We start from the raw sequence: 21564 nt of genomic DNA on the forward strand, positions 1-21564 counted from the left end.
AAGGAGTGGTGATAGGTGTATGGTTGGATGATGTGAAATCCAAAGCAAGGGTTTTTTTAAGGAGGAATTACAAAAATAGACTGGAAGTGGCAGTGAGAATCAGGGAAACAATTGAACTCACTCTTGGGCCCAATTCTATGTTGGGTATGACAGAGAAAACATCAGCTAATTAAGAGGACTTCATAGAAAGCACTGTCCTTAGATTTTGTGAAAAGAAGATGGAGAGTAAGTTCAGAGAAGTTTTAGGAACATATAGGAGATTTTGCTAATGATATATTGTGAGTTCCTGGGGGGAGAGCAGAAGAGATTTCAGTGTTTTAAAGTGAGAGATGGCATCTGATGGGGTTATACAGAAGTCTTTGGTGTGGAGAATCCCTGGGTGACTCAGCGGTACAGTGTCTGCCTTCGGCCCAGGGTGTGATCCTGAAGACCCAGGATTGAGTCCCACGTTGGGCTTCCTGCATGGAGCCTGCTTCTCCCTCTGCCTGTGTCTCTGCCTCTCTCTCTCTGTCTGTCATGAATGAATAAATAAAATCTTAAAAAAAAAAGTCTTTGGTGATGAGGGTCTGGGTCATAAGGAATGTTTTTAGAGTTTTGGGCTTTCTGTTGGCCGATGTAAATGGAGATTAATGGAGATAAAGGGCATGAAAGAATTAACCCTGGGACTGTAGGATGGAGTTAATTGGCAGTCTTTTCAGGATCACTCAGGTTGGTTGGTTATTGATTATTCCAATTGTGTAATAAATTTATGTATCAGGCATAGTTCTCTGTTCTGTAATCAAGTGTGCAAAATATAACTTTATTTTCCTGTAGCAGAGAAACAGAACTTAGCTGTGGTCCTCAGTTATACTCGACTAAAGAAGTAAGTAATACAAAGTCAGTCCAGGGTCACCCAGAGTTGTGTCAGAGTTCTATGGGGATCATACTGAGGAAAGAATTTGACTCTTGTTTTCTGGGTTCTGTGGCGTCATCCTTTCTCTCAGGCAAGGAAGGTGAAATGCTTGGAGGGATCTTTAGAAGCGGGAACCTCAGTTAATCTTTCTGTCTTTGTCTTTGAGTATTTAAAACAAAATTGAAGAAATGCAACTTAAATGATACTTTCAACAAATACTTAAAATTATACGCTCAGTGGATACTTAAAATGGTTGCAATTATATATGCTGATTTAAATCATTAGACAAAAGAATAATGAAATTTTTAGGCCTGGAGTTGTCCTTTGGAGTACAGGACCCTCAAATTAGCCAAAGATAACTTTTTTTTCCTGCTATACACTTAAAAGCAAAATGTCAAATGCAGATCAAATAAACACATTTCATTAATTTAAGTTAATATCCAGATGATATTCTAGAGTGATAATCAATTTATAACTTCTATATAAGCAATCAAATAAAATAAGCAATATTGAGGGTAAGCAAAATAGCTCCTAATGGTCTTCTCTTTTCACTGTCTCTCCCAATAATATATCCGTATGTTACAATGATATATGTTCTGTGTTAATATCAGAATTTTCACTTCTAAAACCAAATTTTATTACATTTCCTTGTGTAGAGATTTTTACCATCTTATTAGTACCATCAAGATAAACTTTGTTTTCCTCAGCATGCTATTTAAGACCCTTCACAACTAGACCTTAAACTTACCTTTCCAGTCCTATCTCTAGTTTATCAGTTTGATTTGCCATTCTGTGTACTTCACACTAAACTCTACTGTACACTTTGTGCCTCTGTGTCTTTCTTCATGTTCTCTCTACCTATACCTCCTTCTTTCTTTAAGAGTTCTTCCTGAGCCCAAATCTATGTTACCTTCCCTATGAAGACTTTGCCAGTACTTGATTAGATTAGTCAGTCTCTGTAATTTGCAGAATATTTTAGAGCGTAGCATTCATCGTGTTCTTTGACAATTGTTGTACTTAGATTTATATTTCCTCTCTAGAGTGTAAGCTCCTGGAGGACAAAGATTGTGTCATATTTTTCAACCCTTACTGCAGTACCCTGGTATATAGTAAATGGACACTAAATAAAATTTTTGAGTTTATGATGAAATCCCTTTCTACCTTCCTTTCCTTCCTTTCTTTCCTGTTTTCTCCTTTGACTTCCCAAAACATAAATGCGAAACATTCAAATTCTAGTAGTGATCTGAGAAAATTTTTCTCACTTATTTTTCTATAATCTCCTGGTTAGTTTGTTTAGTTTCTTTCTGAACTCTTAAAACTGTACAGATCAAAGTTCACATTAAGACTTTACTTCAGAAGGTGAAGTGGTGTGAAGGTATTTATGAAGGACAAACACTAAGTAACAACACCAGTTTTACAGAACTACAGAGAAACCCGCTTCATTATTTTAGAGGTGCATTTTGAATAACAATCAGTTGAAACTTAGTTCTGAGTGTAAGATATGTGAAAAACAATACTAGCCTTGTCAAAACCTGTGACTATACGCAAGAGACCGCCTCTTCCAACTTAAAAATTCTTGATGTTCTTCTAAGATCTCATAATATTAACTGCGAATGTTTTATTTGCTCATTTCCTACTCTGGGTTCTTCTGGTGGTTTTGGTGTTTGCTATTTTGTGGGTGCATGCACATTAAGAGTCATGGAAGTTCGGGGGATCCCTGGATGGCGCAGCGGTTTAGCACCTGCCTTTGACCCAAGACGTGATCCTGGAGTCTCGGGATCGAGTCCCATATCGGACTTCCTGCACGGATCCTGCTTCTCCCTCTGCCTGTTGTGTCTCTGCCTGCCTGTCTCTCATGAACAAATAAATAAAATCTTAAAAAAAAAAAAAAAGTGTTATGGAAGTTCAAACTTCTTGGCTGTTAATTTGTTTTATTTTGGTATTAAGACCAGAGCGAAAGAATGTTAATAGTCTTGGTGGATCAGTGTGGTAATCTGTATATAACTTGAAAGGGCAGATTCTAGAGCCATTCATCTTTGCTTTACTACTTAGGATGAGATTGTGTTCTTGAGTGATTCCTTTTCTCTTTTTCACTCTTCCCTTCCTCTTCTCTCCCTTTTCTTTCCTTCCCTTGTTTTATTTCTCTCTTCATTCTTCACAAGTAGCAGAATGGCTGCCCCACACCATGGTTTTCCTCTGAGGCAGCCTTTAATAAATCTCTCTCAAGAGTTATGAATGAGAAACCTGAAACCTAAAAGTTGAAGTGATTCTAAGATCACATGTCTTGAATTGGTAGAAAAAAAGGTGGTACCTCGGGTTCCTGGTTACAAGTTTATGCATTGAGGAAGCTTTTACATAAATATATTTATCCTATTAGTGTCTGAAATTTCACTACTTGAAGAGTTTTTAAAATCTTTTTTAAATCCTGTAGCCTTCCACGTTTATGCTTGAGCTCCTTGAGTACTGAAACCTTGTCTGTTTTGTTCACTGTGGTATTTCCAGTTTAGAATGTAGTCCCTAAACTGCGTTTATGTAGCAGGTGCTCCTTAAGCGTGTGGAATGATTTTATTGCATGTTGAAATTATGGGATATTTTAATTGCCTGTTTGCCTTTCTTTCTTTTCTCCTTCCCTCCACCCCCCTCTTTCTTTTTCTTTCTCTGTTAGCTGTGCTTTCTGATATTTCACCAAATATTAACATATATTAGTTCTGTAATAAAGTATCTCCAAAAACAGACCATTCATTTGTCAGCAAGAGAACACCTTAAGCCTATGAAACACTAACAGATTTTATCCTGGCCTTTTAGATGTCTTTGTGAACAAGATAATGAAATGTAATACTACATGTCATTTATTGTATCGAGGTCTGGTTTCTCTTCTGAGGCATTTACCCTTCTTTCTCTTTCAAATCTCTGCACAGAAGCCTAAAAATATGACATTTTGCTTAGCCTGGTATTCTTCATTTGATCTTTAGCTTTCTGAACTTGTGATAAACCAACTCTGTAGTCCTGCTTCAAGTCCTACTGAAGTATTTCCTTTCTGAGCTTGCAACTTTCCCCTCTTTATCTTTTAGGAAGCCTTGATTTCCCTTATGGGTTCTTTTTTGTAGTCATCTTCTCTTTTTTGCCTATGATTCTTTATGCTGCCACTCCAGGGTGATCTATAACCTCTCAGGAGGGTTTTGTTTTGTTTTGTTTTGTTTGTTTGTTTTTACCTTAAATTTCCTTTTAGGTAATTCAACTCTATTTAAGGCAGTTACTCCTTGGCATAATAATGTCATGGCTAGAAGTGTCTGAACAGCTTGATTTCCTGTGAACATATAGGAGAAATAAAGATTGGCACACTTTACTTCTTAGTGATTATTTAAAATTTGAAATAAACATGAAGCCATAAGTTGTAACTGTATACCTCACAAAAAGTTATATTTCTTAAAATGATTTTCTTTATTTATTCCAGAGGCAGAGAGAGAGGGGCAGGGGTAGAAGGAGTAGAAGGAGAAGGATAAGAAGACTCCACACTGAGTGTGGGGCTTCATCTCAAGACCCTGAGATCATGACTTGAGCCAAAACTGAGAGTCAGATGCTTAACTGACTAAGCCATCCATGTGCCCCCAAAGTTGTGTTTTTTATTGTTTTTGTTTTTTTACAGAAATGTCAAATAATATGCTATTAGGGAATTATTTTAAGAAAGTACACATGGGTTTTTTTTCTTTCATGTATATAATTGGTGAATCGCTATACACTTGAAACTCATTGTATGTAAACTATAATTAAAATTATCTCGATTGATTGAGTAAGCCACTATACTATTTCAGGCTGCTACATGAAATAGATAGAGGAATTATGGATTGTCCTTTCAGTGAAATGAATAGTGTCTTAGTATGAGCATTATGATGAATAAACATATAAATTGATGGTCAAATATCTTCGGGTAAAGGAACAATGCTATAGGAATTTTTTGTTGTTGCTACTCTTCTAGTAGAAGTCATTCTCCTTTATTGACCAGTTACTAAACTTGACCTACCTTTGTGATAGCACTTCTCTAAGGCTTTTACATAGCAGATAATAAAAACCTAAATCAAAGCTTAATTCTGAGAAGCACTTATTATGAGAAATGAATTACATTTTGTTGTAGGTGAACAAATATTTTTTGACTCTTTAATATCACGAAGTAACCTTTTGATTGTGAGTCTTGAACTCAATAGAGTAAGCCATTTGGTATAAAATGCAATATTTGGTGCCATTGGTTTATGTATACTGTAGGATCCATAGAGTTGGGGCACCTGGGTGGTTCAGTGGTTGAGTATCTACCTTTGGCTCAAGTCATGATCTCGGGATCCTGAGATTGAGTCCCGCATCAGGCTCCCCACAGAGAACCTGCTTCTCCCTCTGCCTCTGTCTCTGCCTCTCTCTCTGTGTCTCTCATGAATAAATAAATAAAATCTGTTTTTTTAAAGATAAGTTATTCTTAAGCTCCTTTACCTAGTTTATACATCCTCTTACCTGCCTCCCCTCTGGTAACCATCTGTTTGTTTTCTATAGTTAATCTGTTTTTTGGTTTGTCTCTCTTTTTTCCCCCTTTGCTTGCTTGTATTGTTTCTTATCTTAAATTCCACGTATAAGTGACATCATATGGTATGCTTCATCCATGTTTTTGCAAATGGCAAATTTTATTCTTTATTATTGCTGAATAATATTCCATTGTGTATATACACCGTATCTTCCTTATTCATTTATTGAGGGACACTTGGGCTGCTTTTATGATTTGGCTATTGTAAACATTGCTTCAATAAACACAGGAGTGCATATATCCTTTTGAATTAGTGTTTTTATATTCTTTGGGTAAATAGTAGTACAATTACCAGATTATAGGATGGTTCCATTTTAAATTTTTAAAGGAAACTCCATACTGTTTTTTACAGTACCTGCACTAGTTTGCATTCCCATCAACAGTGTGCAGGAGTTGCTATTTTCCACATTGTTTCTAACACTTGTTGTTTCTTGTGTTTTTGATCTCAGCCATTCTGACAGATGTGAGGTGATATTTTATTGTAGTTTTGATTTGTATTTCCCTGATAATCAGTGATTTGAGCATCTTTTCATATGTCTGTTAGCCATCTGAACCTCTTCTTTGGAGAAATGTCTGTTCATGTCTTCTGCCCAGTTTAATTGGATTATTCATTTCTTTGGATTTTGAGTTCTATAATTTCTTTATATATTTTGGATACTAACCCTTTATCAGATATGTCATTTGTAAATATCTTCTCCCATTCAGTAGTGTGCCTTTTGGTTTGGCTGATTGCTGCTTTTGCTGTGCAGAAGCCTTTTATATTTATGTAGTCTCAATAGTTTATTTTTGCTTTTGTTTCCCTTGCCTCAGGACACATGCAGAAAAATACTGTTATGGCCCATGTCAGAGAAATTACTGCCTGTGCTCTCTTGTAGTATTTCTGTGGTTTTAGGTCTCACATGTAGGTCTTTAATCTGTTTTGAATTTATTTTTGTGTATGGTGTAAGAAAGTGGTCCAGTTGCCTTCTTTTGTATGCTGCCATCTAGTATTCCCAACACCACTTGTTAAAGGAACTTTTTCCCATTGGATATTCTTTCCTGCTTTGTCAACAGTTAACTGACCATATGATTGTGGGTTTATTCCTGGAGTTAGTTAGTTAGTTAGTTTCTTTCTTTCTTTTTTTTTTCTTTTCTTTTCTCTTTTCTTTTCTTTCTTTTCTTTTCTTTTCTTTTTTCTTTCTTTTCTTTCTTTTCTTTTCTTTTCTTTCTTTCTTTTCTTTCTTTCTTTCTTTCTTTCTTTTCTTTCTTTCTTTCTTTCTTTCTTTCTTTCTTTCTTTCTTTCTTTCTTTCTTTCTTTCTTCTTTCTTTTTCTAATTCGTGGGTTTTCAGTTCTGTTCTGTGTCTATTTTTGTGCCAGTAGTATACTGTTCTGATCACTACAGCTTTGTAATATAACTTGAAATCTGGAAATGTTATATCTCAGCTTTGTTTTTCTTTTAAAAAATTGTTCTGGCTATTCAGGAGCTTCTTCGATTCCATGTAAATTTTAAGATTATTTGTTCTAGTCCTGTGGAAAATGCTGTTGGTATTTTGATAGGGATTGCATTAAACCTGTAGATTGCTTTGGGTGGTATGTACCTTTTAACAATGTGTGTTCTCCCAGTGCATGAGCATAGAATATCTTTCCAATTTTTTGTGTCCTCTTCAATTTCTTTTAGCAGTGTTGTATAGTTTTCAGAGTACAGGTCTTTCACTTCCTTGGTTACGTTTATTCCTAAGCATTCTATTATTTTTGGCACAATTATAAATGGGATTGTGTTTTTGATGTCTTTCTCTGCTGCTTCATTATTAGTATATAGGAATGCAACAGGTTTCTGCACGGTAATTTTGTATCCTATAATTTTAATTTATCAATTCTAGTATTTTTGTGGGAATTTTACTTCTTCCTTTATCAATTTGAATGGCTTTTATTCCTTTTTGTTGTCTCATTGCTGTGACTAAGACTTTCAGTACTATGTTGAATAAATGTGATAAGAATGGACATCTTTGTCTTATTCTTGCCCTTTTTCTCCACTGTGAAAATGCTCTAAGTTTTTCATTGAGTTTGAAGTTAGCTATAGTTTTTGTTTTTGTTTGTTTTTAGATTTTATTTATTTATTCATGAGAGAGAGGCAGAGAAGTAGGTTCCCTGAGGGGAGCCTGATGCAGGACTTGATCCTGGAACCCCGGGATCATGACCTGAGCCAAAGGCAGATGCTGAACCACTCAGCCACCCAGGTGCTTCTTAGCTGTAGTTGTTCAGGTATGGCCTTTTTTATTATTATTATTATTATTATTATTATTATTATTATTATTATTACAAACACATGAGGGTTTATTTACGAGCTCAAGCTTGGGTCCAAGTATACCCGACATAGCAGAGCAGGGACTTGGACCCTGAGGTGGGTTTCAGCTTAGTTTTATGGGCTGATCTAGGGGACCTCTATAAGGGGTGGAGGAATTTCTTAAGTTCTGTTTACATTCTGATATGGGGCTTTCAAGGGCATTGAGCTCTGTTCTCATTCTAATATGGGACTTCCTGCCACTGGTTTGGGCTCTGTTCTCATTCTAATTTGGGGCTTTCTAGGGCATTAAGCTGTAAATTTTAGCTCTTATTCACAGGGGTCTGGGATAGCTGTACTTGTGCTAAAGCTGAACTTAAAGTAGAATGGCCTTAATTTTCTCGGCCTCCACATTTCCCCCTCTCAGAGGAACCTAAGGACGGACCCAATCATGGGTCCAGGTTGCTCTCAGAGTGAGCCAGGGGGAATGACTAAACCAGGATTCGAACCAACCTTGTTGCTGTTCTTGCTCCCGTTTACATCCCAGGGAAGATGCAACATCCTGCGTTTAAAGCAGCACAGAACCCCACCCCTGCCCCCCTTTGTTGTAAGAAGACTAATCCCTTCCTATTTTGAAGGACAACCTCAGACTAGGGAGTCTTTGAGGTGGGAAATAAGTGAGTACGGTGCAGTCTTAGCTTTAGGGGATTGTCCTTGTCTGTTGGCTTTTCCATTCTGGAACAAAGTCCTTGAGAATGGCGTGTGGATCAGCTGGCCAAACGTGGGTGTAGTGGACCCAGGGAGTAATCCCGACGACCTTGAGAGTGGTGGGAGTGGTCAGGATCACGATGTAGAGTCCCTTCCAGCGAGGTTAAAGTGTCCGGTGTTGGTATCTCCGCACGTACACCCAGTCACCCAGCCGATATATCGATGGGAGTCTGGGGGTGGCCCGTCTCATAGAGGGCCCTCATCTTAGGCCACACCTGCTCATGTGTTCATTGTAACATTTGGAGGGAGAAAAGAAGTTGGTGATCATCAAATTCAGCAAGCCCCTCAGGTTTTAAATTGGGGATAATAGGTGGAAGAAGACCAAACATGATCTCATAGGGAGTCAGTCCCGTCTTGTATAGTCCTCACCCTATATAGAGCAAAGGGGAGGATAGCCTTTATTATTTTGAGGTATGTTCCTTTTAAGCCTACTTGTTGAGGGTTTTTATCATAAGTGGATATTGTACTTTGTCAGATGCTTTTTCTGCATCTATTGAAATAATTATATGGTATTATTCTCTCTCTTATTGATGTGATGTGTCACGATTGATTTGTGTATACTATACCACCCTCACAACCCAGGAATAAATCCCACTTGATCATGTTCAATGAAACTTGTTTTCTCACCTTATAAGTAATCTATTCTGGAGAATGTTCCATCACTTCAGAAGAATGTGTATCCTGCTGTTTTAGGATAGAATGTTGTAAATATATCTATTAAATCCATCTGATTCAGTGTCACTCAGAGCCACTTTTTTCTTGTTGATTTTCTGTTTGGATGATCTGTCCATTGATGTAAGTGAGGTGTCAGCCCCCTACTATTAATATATTGCTATTGATTATTTCCTTTGTATTTGTTATGAACTTCTTTATGTATTTGGATGCTTACGTGCTGGGTCCATAAAAATTTAAAATTGTTATTTTTTTGTTGATAGGCTCTATTTATGATTATATAGTGTCCCTCTTTGTCTATTGTTACAGTCTTGTTTTAAAGTCTGTTTTGTCCCATATAAGTATTACTATGCTGGCTTTTTCCCCCCATCTATTTACATGAAAAATGCTTTTCATTTCCTTCACTTTTCACTCGGTATGTGTCTTTAGGTTTGAAATGAATCTCTTGTAGGCAGCACATAGATGGGTCTTGTTTTTTGTATATTCCATCACACTATGGCTTGACTGGAGTGGTTAGACCATTTACATTCAAAGTCATTAATGATATATATTATCATTTTGTTACTTATTTAATGCTTGTTTTTGTAGTTCTTCTCTGTCCCTTTCTTTCCTTGCTCTCTTCTCTCATGATTATTTGGATTTCTTTGTTGATATACATGAATTCCTTTTTGTCTATTTTTTGCATAACTATAACTGACTTTTGATTTGCAGTTACCATTAGATTTGTATGTAAGATCTTCGGCATATAGCGGGCCTTATTAAGTTAATAGTTGCTCAAGTTTGAGCCCAGTTTTTACTTCTCTCCCCAACACATTTTAGGTATTTGGAATTATACTTTACATTTATTTTTTATTATGTGAGTCCCTCGACTAATTTTTAGAGGTATATTCATTTTCACTGTTTTTGTGCTTCCTTTTTTTCTTAATCTTACTTATGGTCTTTCCTTTCCACTCAGAGTCTCCTTTAACATTTCTGGTAGGACTGGTTTAGTGGTAAGGAATTCTTTTAAGTTTTGTTTGGGAAACTCTGTTTTTCCTTCTGTTCTGAATGATAGCCTTGCTAAATAGATTATTCTTGTCTGCAGATTTTTTCATTTCAGTGCTTTGAATATATCATTCCATTCCCTTCTGGCCTGGAGTTTCTGAAGAAAAATTAGCTGATAACCTTATGGTATTTCCCGTGTATGTAACGGTTTTCTTTTCTCTTGCTGCTTTTAAAATTCTCTATCACTAGTTTTTGCCCTCTGAATTACCATATGTCTTGGTGTCGACCTCCTTGTGTTTTATTTTGTTCAGGGCTCTCTGTGCATCTTTGATCTGGTTTTCTGTTTCCTTCCCCAAGTTTGGGAAGTTTTTAGCTATTATTTTTTCAAATACATTTTCTTTCCTCTTTTCTCTTTCTTCTCCTTTTGGGATTTCTATAATGCAAGTGTTACTCACTGATGGTATTGCTTCACTCCCAAAGTCTGTTCTCATTTTGTAGAATTTTTTTCTCTCTCACCTGATCAGCTTGACTACTTGCCATTACTCTGTCCTCCAGGTCACTGACTTCTCTTCCTCTAGCCTACTATTTATTACATCTAATGTATTTTTAATTTCATTTATTTTGTTCTTCATCTCTAATTATTTTTTAAATCTCTGTGTTAAGGGTCTCACTGATGTCCTCCACTCTTTTCTCAAGTCCCATGAGTGTCTTTATGTGATAATTAAATTCTTTATCAGGTATATTACTTACCTCCATTTTTCTTAGGTGTCTTGCTGTGAATTTGTCCTATTCTCTGATTTGGGATATATTCCTTTGTCTTATCCTTTTGTCTGTGTCTGTTTCTTTGTGTTAGGAAAGTCATGTATGTCTCTTGCTCTTGAAGATAATGGCCTTGTGATGAATAGGTCCTGTAGCGCCCTGCAATGCAGTGTTTCCTGCTCACCAGAACCTGAAGCTTCAAGGTTGTCTCTTAAATGCATTGTGTACACTCTGCTTTTGTGGCTGAGACACTTTTTCTTTCAATGCAGTCATCTACCGTGGCTTTTTTTTTTTTTTTTTTTGCCTGTTGTGGGCAGTGTTCAGTCCATGTAGTGTTAGTAGGCTAGTCTGGAGCTGCATAGGCTTGATTGAGTCAAATCAAGCATTTGCCCATGATGCAGTAGCAACTGACTGTAGGGCACTTTCACTTTGTTGTCCCCTAAGAAGCTTTCATTGGTGGTCAGGGCCTGAAAGACATATCCTTAGCCCACTGCTAAGGCCACATATTAGTGGTGTGTGTGGTTACCTTTACCAGTTTGTCAGAGAATAGTTATTCTTGCCTGGTGCTGTCCCCTGTTGGGGTTGCTTATACCTTGCTAGGCGTGTGGTACTGCCCAGGGGTGGGTTCTGGCTGAGTATACATTGGAGGATCTGTTAGTTATGGAGAAGGAGGCAAGGAAAGGAGGTGTTAGCAAGTTAAGTAGTGACTGTGGGCACCATACTGGTTCCCCTAGGTGGCCATGTGTTTATGCTGGGGAAGGGAAATCGCACCTGTCAGCTCCTTCATTCCCAGATGACTCTCCCAGAAATTATAAAATACTCTCCTTCTCGTATGCCCCAGGTGCTTTTGAAATTGCTATTCCTATGCTTATCTCTGTGGGCTGTCTCTTTAAGGTGGGGGACTCAACTGCCTCTCCTCCTCTGAGCTGTCTAAGATCCCAGCCAGCTGATTTTTAAAGGTGCAGGTTTGAAATCCCACTGCTTCTTAAGAACTTACAAAATTTAGCCCTCTGGTTTTCAAAGCCATATGTTATGGGGATTTGTTTTCCCTGTATGGACTCCCCTATGCAAGGGTTTGTTTCCCTCCCCTCTCTATGCCTATGGAGTCCCTTACTTCTGTGGACAGACCTGAGGGTCCATTTAGCTCCTGACTGTATGTCTGCCCATTTCAAATCATTTTGGATGAAGCCTCTTCTCTATATTTAGTTGTAGAGTTTTTACTGCCAGTCTTTGGATTGTTTCCTGGGTTATTTACATTTATGTGAATGTTATATGCTTGTATCCATGGTTCAAGGTAAGCTTGGGTCCTCCTACTCCACCGTTTTCCCAGAAGTCCAGTTTACTACATTTTCCATGGCACAGAAATGAAGAATTAATATTGCACCAAGTTAGATAGTACATACCCAATAACTGATTGTTGTTATTTTAATTGGTAAATTTTCAACCTCAAAACTACCTTATTATTATTAACAGTACATTATTTATTATTGCAAACAGGAAATATAATAGGTATCAGACTCGTATGTTAAATGTAGGATTTTTTTAATAGCTCCAGTGAGACTGAACAAAGCTGATGATTTTTGAATAATTGGTGGTACCATGATCTTGAGTAAAAATATAATATATTTACTATGCATTTGGTAGAACTAGAAGTTATGGCACAGGGTTTGGAAAACAGAAGAGGTGCTGTTAAAAGCATGGACTTTGGAGTCAGACTTTCTGGAGTTACGTCCATGTTTTGCCACTTACCAGCTGGGTGACTTAAATGAATTACTTAATCTCTGTATGATCAGTTTTCTTATCTAAAAATGGTGAGAATAAGAGTCTAAATAATAGTGTGTTCCTCATGGGAATGTTATGAGGTATAAACCAAGTAATATTTGTAAAACTTTTAATACAGACCTGGCATGTAGCAAGTGCTAGAGGTTTTGGCTAAATAAAATATAGATTGAGATTGGCAGAATTTAGGGAGTTTTAATATCCCACCTATAAAATATATATAACTATAGAAAATTGTCTTTTCTTTAAAAACTGTCTTCCTCTAGCTTTTAGGAAATGTGTATTGAAAGTTTAGTGTATCCAAAATAATGTGATTTTATACCTCTAATAAGCAGAAGTTGTAATAATGATGTTTTTAAGAAACTTAATATTCTGTATTAGATTTTCAAAATTTGACCATAGAAATCTCTTTGGAAATCTTTGGTATTCATTGTTCAAAGATTTTAAAATTTTGGCTGCATCTAAAGATGTATTTTATAACAATTTTTTTAATTTTTATTTATTTATGATAGTCACAGAGAGAGAGAGAGAGAGAGAGAGAGAGGGAGGCAGAGACATAGGCAGAGGGAGAAGCAGGCTCCATGCACCGGGAGCCTGATGTGGGATTCGATCCCGGGTCTCCAGGATCGTGCCCTGGGCCAAAGGCAGGCGCCAAACCGCTGCGCCACCCAGGGATCCCCTAAAAATGTATTTTTATAGAATATTTATCTATTTATTTAGAGAGAATGAGTGTGTAGGGGCTGGGAGGGGCGGAGGGAGACAAGGGAGTGAATCTTAAGCAGGTTCCACACGTAGCATAGAGTCCATGCTTGTCTTGATCTCACAACCATGAGATCATAATCTGAGCTGAAACCAAGAGTAGGATGCTTAACTGACTGAGCCACCCAAGTGCCCCTAGAGTTTATTTTTTAAAGTAGGTACAGAGATGTCCCATGTATCCCCTGCCCCACATGTGCATAGACTCCCCCTATTATCAACACTCTCTACTAAAGTGTTATTGTTATCATTGATGAACTTTATTATCACCCAACGTCCATAGTTTATGTTACAGTTTACTCATGGTGTTGCACATTATGTAAGTTTGGACAAATTTATTTTATCCTGTATCCACCATTGTAGTACCATACAGAGTAGTTTTACTGTGCTATAATCTGTGCTCTGCCTGTTTCTTGCTCTCTCCTGCTTAACTCCTAGTAACCACTAATCTATTTACCGTTTCCATAGTTTTGCCTTTTTCAGAATGTCATGAAGTTTGAATTAGTATATAGCCTTTTTAGACTGGCTTCTTTCACATACTAATATGCATTTAAATTTCTTTCATATGCTTTTATGGCTTGATAACTCATTTCATTTAGGTGATAGATACTATTCCAGTTTTTGTATATAACACACTTTATTGATCCACCTACTGAAGGACATCTTAGTTGATTCCAAATTTTAGCAATTGGGAATAAAGGTCCTATAAATTTCTGTGTGCAGGTTTTGTGTGGTTGGTCTGCATTTAAGTGAGTTATTTAAATTGGCAGAATTCTATCATAAGTTTAGGTAACCATTTTGTTCTTATAACTACTAATGTATAAAAGAAAGGAAGTTAAAATGAGTACAAAGCAAATTAATGTGTTTTATTAAGAAGATTATAATAGGTAATTCGCTGTTATAAAACATTTAATTAATTCTGAAATATATGGAATAAAATGTTAAGTACCCCTTCCCTCTTACCCCTCATCAATTCTGTTTTACTCTCCTCAGAGGTAACCTGTGGGTTTGCTTTTTACTCTTCTGTAACTTTTCTATATAAGGAATAGACAAATCACACTCAAACTGACACATTGTTTTAAAAACATATTTGGATTGTGCTATACATACGTATGTTTCTCATTTCACAAGATATCAAAAATACCCTTTCTGTCATGCCTGTAACTGTTTCTCATTTTAAATGAGTGAATTACCATCTTCGTTGTGGGTATTTCTAAGTTAATTTAACTATTTATTTTTGATGGACAGATAAGTTGCTTAGCATTTTTCTTCTCCATTTCCTCCTCCCTCCCTTCTTACCCTTCTCTTTCTTTTTTAACTATTTCAAATAATACTGCTGATATGGACCATTCTTTTTAAGTTGTTTAAATGCATGCACTCTTACATTGTTATAATGTTTCTGTAGCATAGATTTTTAGAAATAGGATTGTTTTGAAGAATAATGTGTGTTTAAATTTTGATAGCTACAAATGATCATCTCTTACAATTCTACTCTACAGACCATACTTATTTATATTCCCAATATATGAAAAATTTTCACAAGAGGCTTCAACAACAGCAGATTTTGTAAACATAAAAATGGATACCTTAAAATGTTTGCCAGTGTGACCACTAAAGAGGAAACCTGATTTTTGTCTTAATATTTGTTTTTTGAAAAATAAATATTAGTTTTTTGTCCAAATTATATTTTTCTGTGAATTATCTGTTCATATTTTTCCATATTTTTATAGCTGTTAATCTGTTGCTTGATATCTTCATTTGAACTAATGGGAATTTCATGAAGCTTGATAGGTCTAAAAAATGAAGTTTTTTCACCCTCTCCATTCTCTTTTCTCTTACAGCTTCATTCTTCCATCTGCTGTGACCTAAAACCTTTGAGTCATCCTTTCTTGACCTTTCTCAGGGTATTTGTAGTGCATCAGTAAGTCCTATTGGCTGTAGCTTTTATGTGGATACAGAATCTCATCATTTCTTACTACCTTCAATGCAGCGACCATCTCTCACATACTGTCTTCCTATTTTAATACTTGCAGCCTATTTTTTGCAGAGTAGCCAGTAGCCTCTTAAAATATGTCCAATACTTGATGACTGTATTTAGAATCCATAATCCTATCCTAGCTTCTTCAAAGCAAAAGCCAACCTTCTTCCCATGGCCTCTATAGCTCTGTTATTGGTCCTTATTTGTAGCTCTGACTTCATTTCCTACTTCTATCACTCTTCACTTTACTTTAGCCATCATTGCTTCTATACTGTTTCTTGAAATCCTAAGTATACGTCTAGGTGCCTGAGTGGCTTAAGTAAGTCAAGTGTCTACCTTCAGCTCAGGTCGGAATCTCAGGGTCTTGTAATCAAGCTTTGTGTTGGGCTCCACATTCAATGAGGAGTTTGCTTCTCCCTCTGCTCGCCCCCCTCTCCCCCTGCTTGTGCTCTCTCTCTCTCTCAAATAAATACATAAATCTTAAAAAAAAAAAAAATCCTAAGTACACATCTAACTGAGGACTTTTGCATTACTGTTTTATTTGCCTACAGTGCTCTGCTCCCAAATATCTCCATGGATCTTTCCCAAATTCTTTTTATAAATAACATTCTTTGAATTTCTAACGTGCGTAATGTGGTAGACTTGGGTTTATGAGCATGAAGAAAAAAGGTTTATGTTCCATGCCCTTAAGGTATTATTAATCTAATATAAACGCTAATAAACCAAGTTGGGAAGACAGGGAAAAAATGAGTTGAGATACTGCAACTGCAGTTCATGTAGTAGTGATTTGGTAGCATTTACTTTGGATAGAATTTTAGGACCATCAAAACTTAATTTAATCAAAGTCCTAAGAGCAAGATCTGATTTATTTTATGCTACTTAAAAAGTACCTAAAATGGTATATACAAATTATATGTTTGCATTAACATATAATGCATAAAATATATGGATCTGTTTGGAAATAACACGTTATAAATTACCATTAAATTAATAGCAATTTCTGACATTTAACTTTAAAATTATTGAGATTCTTTGATTTCTGTAATATCCATAGACAAAATTTTTAATAACATGCTATACAGATTGGAATCACATTTTGTTAAATATATATAGATCTGTCTTTTATGTGATCACATAGTTCTTTTGGTTACTTTCAAAATCAGGTTTTGTTTTTTTTTTCTCAGAATCAGTTTTTAAAGTTGAGAGAGTATGGATAAGCTTTTGTTAACAAGAGAATTCATATGTAGGAAGATTTGTTTCTTATCAATTGTGGATGAATCAAATAGTTTGTTGTTGAATTTCCTTTTTTTTTTTAAAAGATTTTATTTATTTATTCATGAAAGGCACAGAGAGAGAGAGAGAGAGGCAGAGGGAGAAGCAGGCTCTATGCAGGGAACCCAATGCGGGACTTGATCCCGGGACTCCAGGATCATGCCCTGGGCCAAAGGCAGGCGCTAAACTGCTGAGCCACCCAGGGGTCCCCCCCTTTTTTTTCCAAGTAAAGCTTTCATTGCAGTATTATCATTATAAAAGTGAGAAATGGGCAAATTGTTAGGTTACAACTTAATAAATTTTTGTGAAGTGGATATATCCATGTATTCAGTAAATAGAATATTAGATTCTAACATTGTTCCACAGTGTTACCTTCCAATCACCAATTCCTGACAAGAGTAACCAACACATTCCTTACTTTTAACAGATGAGTTTTGCTTATATTTGAATAGTTGCAAAAATCAGTAATTCTATAATACAAAATGATCTAATATATTTTATAATCTCATTTGGAGCTATTAAGGAAAGAAATAATCATAGAAATATTTTTTTTATATTTTTGTAAAACAGTAAAGTACATGTGTGTTAAATAACTATTCTTATACTTAGAATCCCGACCATTGTCAGTTCCTGTGAAAGCCATGCTGAATATATCTGAAGGCTGTAGAAGTCCTGAAGAAAGAATGAAAGAATTTGTTGGAGTAGTATGGAATGCAGTAAAGAGTCTCACACTACAGGTAAAATAAAAGTTAGATATAATCTGGTTTTAATTTCTATAATCCTTTATAATTTTTAACACCTTAAGTATTGGTAAAAAAATAGTCTCACTACTAACATTTAATATTGGTAAAAAAGAAATAATCTCTTAACATTTGTATCCATCTCATTTGTATAACTTAGGTGAAAATTCTTGGTGCACTTTATATATTAACAGAATTATATGAAATACATATTATGTGTTCTTTTGATGAAGTTCTAAAAATACACAAATTTTGAGATTTTTCTTGAGTTAAAAAAGTCATTCTGTTTCTTTATTTTAAAAGATTTTAAATGTTCAATATACAAACCACAAAACACTAGAGAGTAGGCCAAGTTGGACAGCGGTCCCTGAAAGATTGAAGATGAACTCATCATGGCTTGGTGACTACTGGTTTCAGGGAATGAGAAGAAGGTGTTCCAGTCCAAGTGGTGTTCCAGGTGCCACTTTTGGCATTTGGGTGAATAGTGATGCCATGAAATGATAAAAGAAACAGCTTTTCAGGGTCAGTGGTAAACAGGGAGTTTAATTTATGCATGTATTTGAAATTCCTGTGAGATAACCAGGCTTCTGTTAGACAGTAGGATATTCATATCTGGAGGTTAAGGAAGAGATTCACAGTAGAGATATAATTTTGAGAATCATCTACAGATGGTTAGAATCAGGAGAATTCATCATTCAAAAAATATGTAAAGTTGAAAGAACAATGGACCAAGGGAATACCATATCTAAAATAGACAGTAAAAGTGTCCTTGAAGGAGCCTATAGGAGAGATCAGAGATGTAGAAGGAAAAGTCAGACAGTTCATGAAAGTGAAGGGGTGTGGAGAATTTCAAGTAACCAGCACTTAGCAGTAACAAATTCTGGATCTTAACTATGGACTGCAATATGAAATGCTTAGATTAAATAATATTTATGATTATTTTTAATTCTAACATTCTAGTGGGATTCTTTTGGGTTGTTTTTTGTTTTTTGTTTTTTTTTTGCTTATTTTCTAATGATACAGTGCCTTCATTAGCTTTGTTACCAACAATAAATTTAAGCTTAGACATCATTGTGGATTACTTATAAGTAGAGATACTGATGTTCCTCATTTTTTTCTTCTTTTAAAAAGTTTTTAATTGTGGTAAGATACACTTAACATTAAATTTGCTATGTTAATCATTTTTACGGGTACAATTTTTTTATTTTTTATTTTTATTTTTTTAAGATTTTATTTATTTATTCATGAGAGAATAAGAGAGAGAGAGAGAGAGAGAGAGAGAGAGGCAGAGACATGGGCAGAGAGAGAACCAGACTCCACGCAGGGAGCCCGATGTGGGACACCATCCCAGGACTCTAGGACCTCGCCCTGGACCAAAGGCAGGCACTAAACTGCTGAGCCATCCAGGAATCCCCTACGAGTGCAATTTAAACTGATGTTCTTCATTTGACTAAACTTATTGAGTATAAATTAACATAGAATTACAAGAGTACTAATGATTATATCTTTGTATAGGTTATTTTGAATATGAAATAGGCACTCACTGGCCTCATTCCTAGTCCCAGCCCTGTATTATACATGGTTTATATTTAGACGTTTCCAGATTTAATGTGTTCTGGAAAGCTTTAAAGATAAAACTTGATTCTGATTAAATGATTAAAATCTAGGCCTTAAAATTCTGAGTTTTTAAAATAGTAATGTCCATTTTCCAAGATGTTTTATGAACCAAATATAAAACAAAACCCTGAAGTTGTCATCTGACAAAACAGAACATCATACTTGAAACCATCAAAGGATTATCCTCTTAGTGGAAGTTTGAGCAAGTGAATGTGTTTGGAATCAGAATTTCTGGAAAATTGATTTTGCAGCCAAAGTTGATATTTGCTAATGGAAATGGAAGCCCATGTTCCATTTCTACTTATGATAGACATATCTTGCATTTAGACATAAACAATATTCACTGTAACCTATTTGTTTATCAGTGGGAAAAGTAATTTCCACATTTCATCTTAATGGATTATGTGATAGTACTTTATGTAGTCTTGAACAACTTTTTAAAATGTGAACTTGGTTTGGGGGCCTTTTTCTCAAAAGATTAGCATAAACTCAGTTCTTTGCGAGTTTTCTCTATTGGCTAATCAGCAAAGATCTTATCTATTATAGTTCAAATAATAGATAAGATTTTATTCCAAAAGCTACATTTTATTCCAGAAGCACATGATTGGCAATGGCATGCAGTTGACAAAATAGAAATATTTTGGCCTAGAATTCACTAATAGCGGAGAACATTGTCCTAGTTTTTGCTGAACTCCTTTTTCTTCTCTTTTACATTGAAGATCCTGTTTCTTTTATATGGCATTTTCTAGGTGGTTTTTTTTTTTTTTTTCTAAAGCTTTCTGAGTAGTCTGTATAATAGATTCTTTCTTTTCTTTTCTTTTTTTTAATTTTTATTTATTTATTTATGATAGTCACAGAGAGAGAGAGGCAGAGACACAGGCAGAGGGAGAAGCAGGCTCCATGCACTGGGAGCCCGACGTGGGATTCGATCCTGGGTCTCCAGGATCACGCCCCGGGCCAAAGGCAGGCGCTAAACCTCTGCGCCACCCAGGGATCCCGATTCTTTATTTTCTATACCAAGCCTCTTGGTCTCCTTCTTTTGCTAATCTGTTATTCCTTAGAGAACTACTTCCCACATTCCTTGATTTTGATATGTCAGTGTCTCAAGTCTCATAAGCTAATTAAGCTAGATCAATTGAATTCTTTCTCCCAAGAAGTTATATATAGAATATGATCAGTGATGGCAGTAATCATATTGCATGATACATTTGATGTCCTCATATCTTGTGAACTTCCTGGCCTATCTGCATAATCAAAAAAGGGTAGGTATTTGAGGCTAGACAGATCAACTACCAAACACCTTAATGGTAAAAGTAATTATTTACATTTAATGCTTAAAATTTTGCAAAGGTTCATGTTTTTGTTTATAGGCATTGAGAAAGTGACTATAACTGCATGGTAGTTTGTTAGGAGGAGGAAGTCTGGAATTCAAATGTAGGCATTTTTTCATGTTTTCCCTTGGCAGCATTTATATGGGAAAGTGGATTTGTAACAATCTGGAAAAGAAGACAGCTGAGGTTCACTTTTGAGGTTTTTAACCGAATGCTCTAATTTGGGTATATTAGATTTCTGCTATATATGATGATAACCCAAATATCTTCATAGAGTATTAAAAATGTATAGAATAGGAAAATTGATTTTGGACATAGTTAATACATTTGTTGTAGTGCAAATGGAATACTGCTTATTTTAGTTACATCATAAGCACTGGTGTTTTTTAATAAAAATACTGTGAGGGGCACCTGGGTGGCTCACTGGTTGAGTACCTGCCTTTGGATCAGGTCATGATCCCAGGGTCCTGGAATCGAGTCCCACATCGGGCTCCCTGTAGGGAGCCTCCTTCTCCCTGGGATGCCTAGATGGTTCAGTGGTTGCGCATCTATCTTTGGCTGACGGCATAATCCTGGGGTTCCAGGATCGAGTCCCACATTGGGTTCCCTGTGACAAGCCTGCTTCTCCCTCTGCCTATGTCTCTGCCTCTCTCTCTCTCTGTCTCTCATAAATTAATAAATAAAATCTTTAAAAAAAAAAAAGACTGAACATCTGTGAACCCATGAGAACTAATATGTGGATCTGATATATAGGAGAAAATCAGTGTATGTTCATTGAGTTAATTTTATGTAGCAGACCTTCAGGTAAGAGTTAATACATTGCATCTTTATATCAGAGCTGATCTCCCCACCACCCCACCCCTGCCCCGAGAGTACAGATGAAGAAACTGAAGTCATAGAGAGATTAAACAATTGTCAAAGGTTCCATAAGCTGGAGCTGAACCCATCTGGCCAACAAGTCAGTTTTATTAGTTACTTTACTAGGTTGTCTGTACAATGAAATGATACACTAAACAGTTATTATAATTAATATCAGTATCTGATGCAAATAAAAATAATTGTGTTTACTTATTTAATAATTATTTAGTACCTAGTACATGCTAGACACTGAACTATGTACTGAGACTGTAAACAAAGTAGGCAAAGTATCTGACATTACAGACCTTATATGTTCTAGTGAAAATTCTG

General features: G+C 35.9%; 1 protein-coding gene across 17 annotated transcripts in view; it reads left to right on the forward strand.

Annotated features, from left to right (window-relative positions):
* The window catches only part of VPS13B (vacuolar protein sorting 13 homolog B), a 733948-nt gene that overhangs the window by 335043 nt on the left and 377341 nt on the right, over positions 1-21564 (forward strand). For 11 of the 17 annotated variants that reach the window (XR_012006520.1, XM_072773981.1, XM_072773982.1 and 8 more), the window contains 2 exons: positions 7543-7701; positions 17298-17425. Coding sequence is in view for 15 of the 17 variants with exons in the window: in XM_072773981.1 (XP_072630082.1) it covers positions 7543-7701; positions 17298-17425 (287 nt within the window). In the remaining 2 variants the exon portion in view is untranslated. The remainder of the gene's footprint in view (positions 1-7542; positions 7702-17297; positions 17426-21564) is intronic. The other 6 variants (XR_012006521.1, XM_072773983.1, XM_072773975.1 and 3 more) reach the window with 1 other exon arrangement.

Source organism: Canis lupus, chromosome 14, assembly GCF_048164855.1.
Source record: "Canis lupus baileyi chromosome 14, mCanLup2.hap1, whole genome shotgun sequence".
In the NCBI taxonomy this organism is placed as follows: Eukaryota; Metazoa; Chordata; class Mammalia; order Carnivora; family Canidae; genus Canis; species Canis lupus.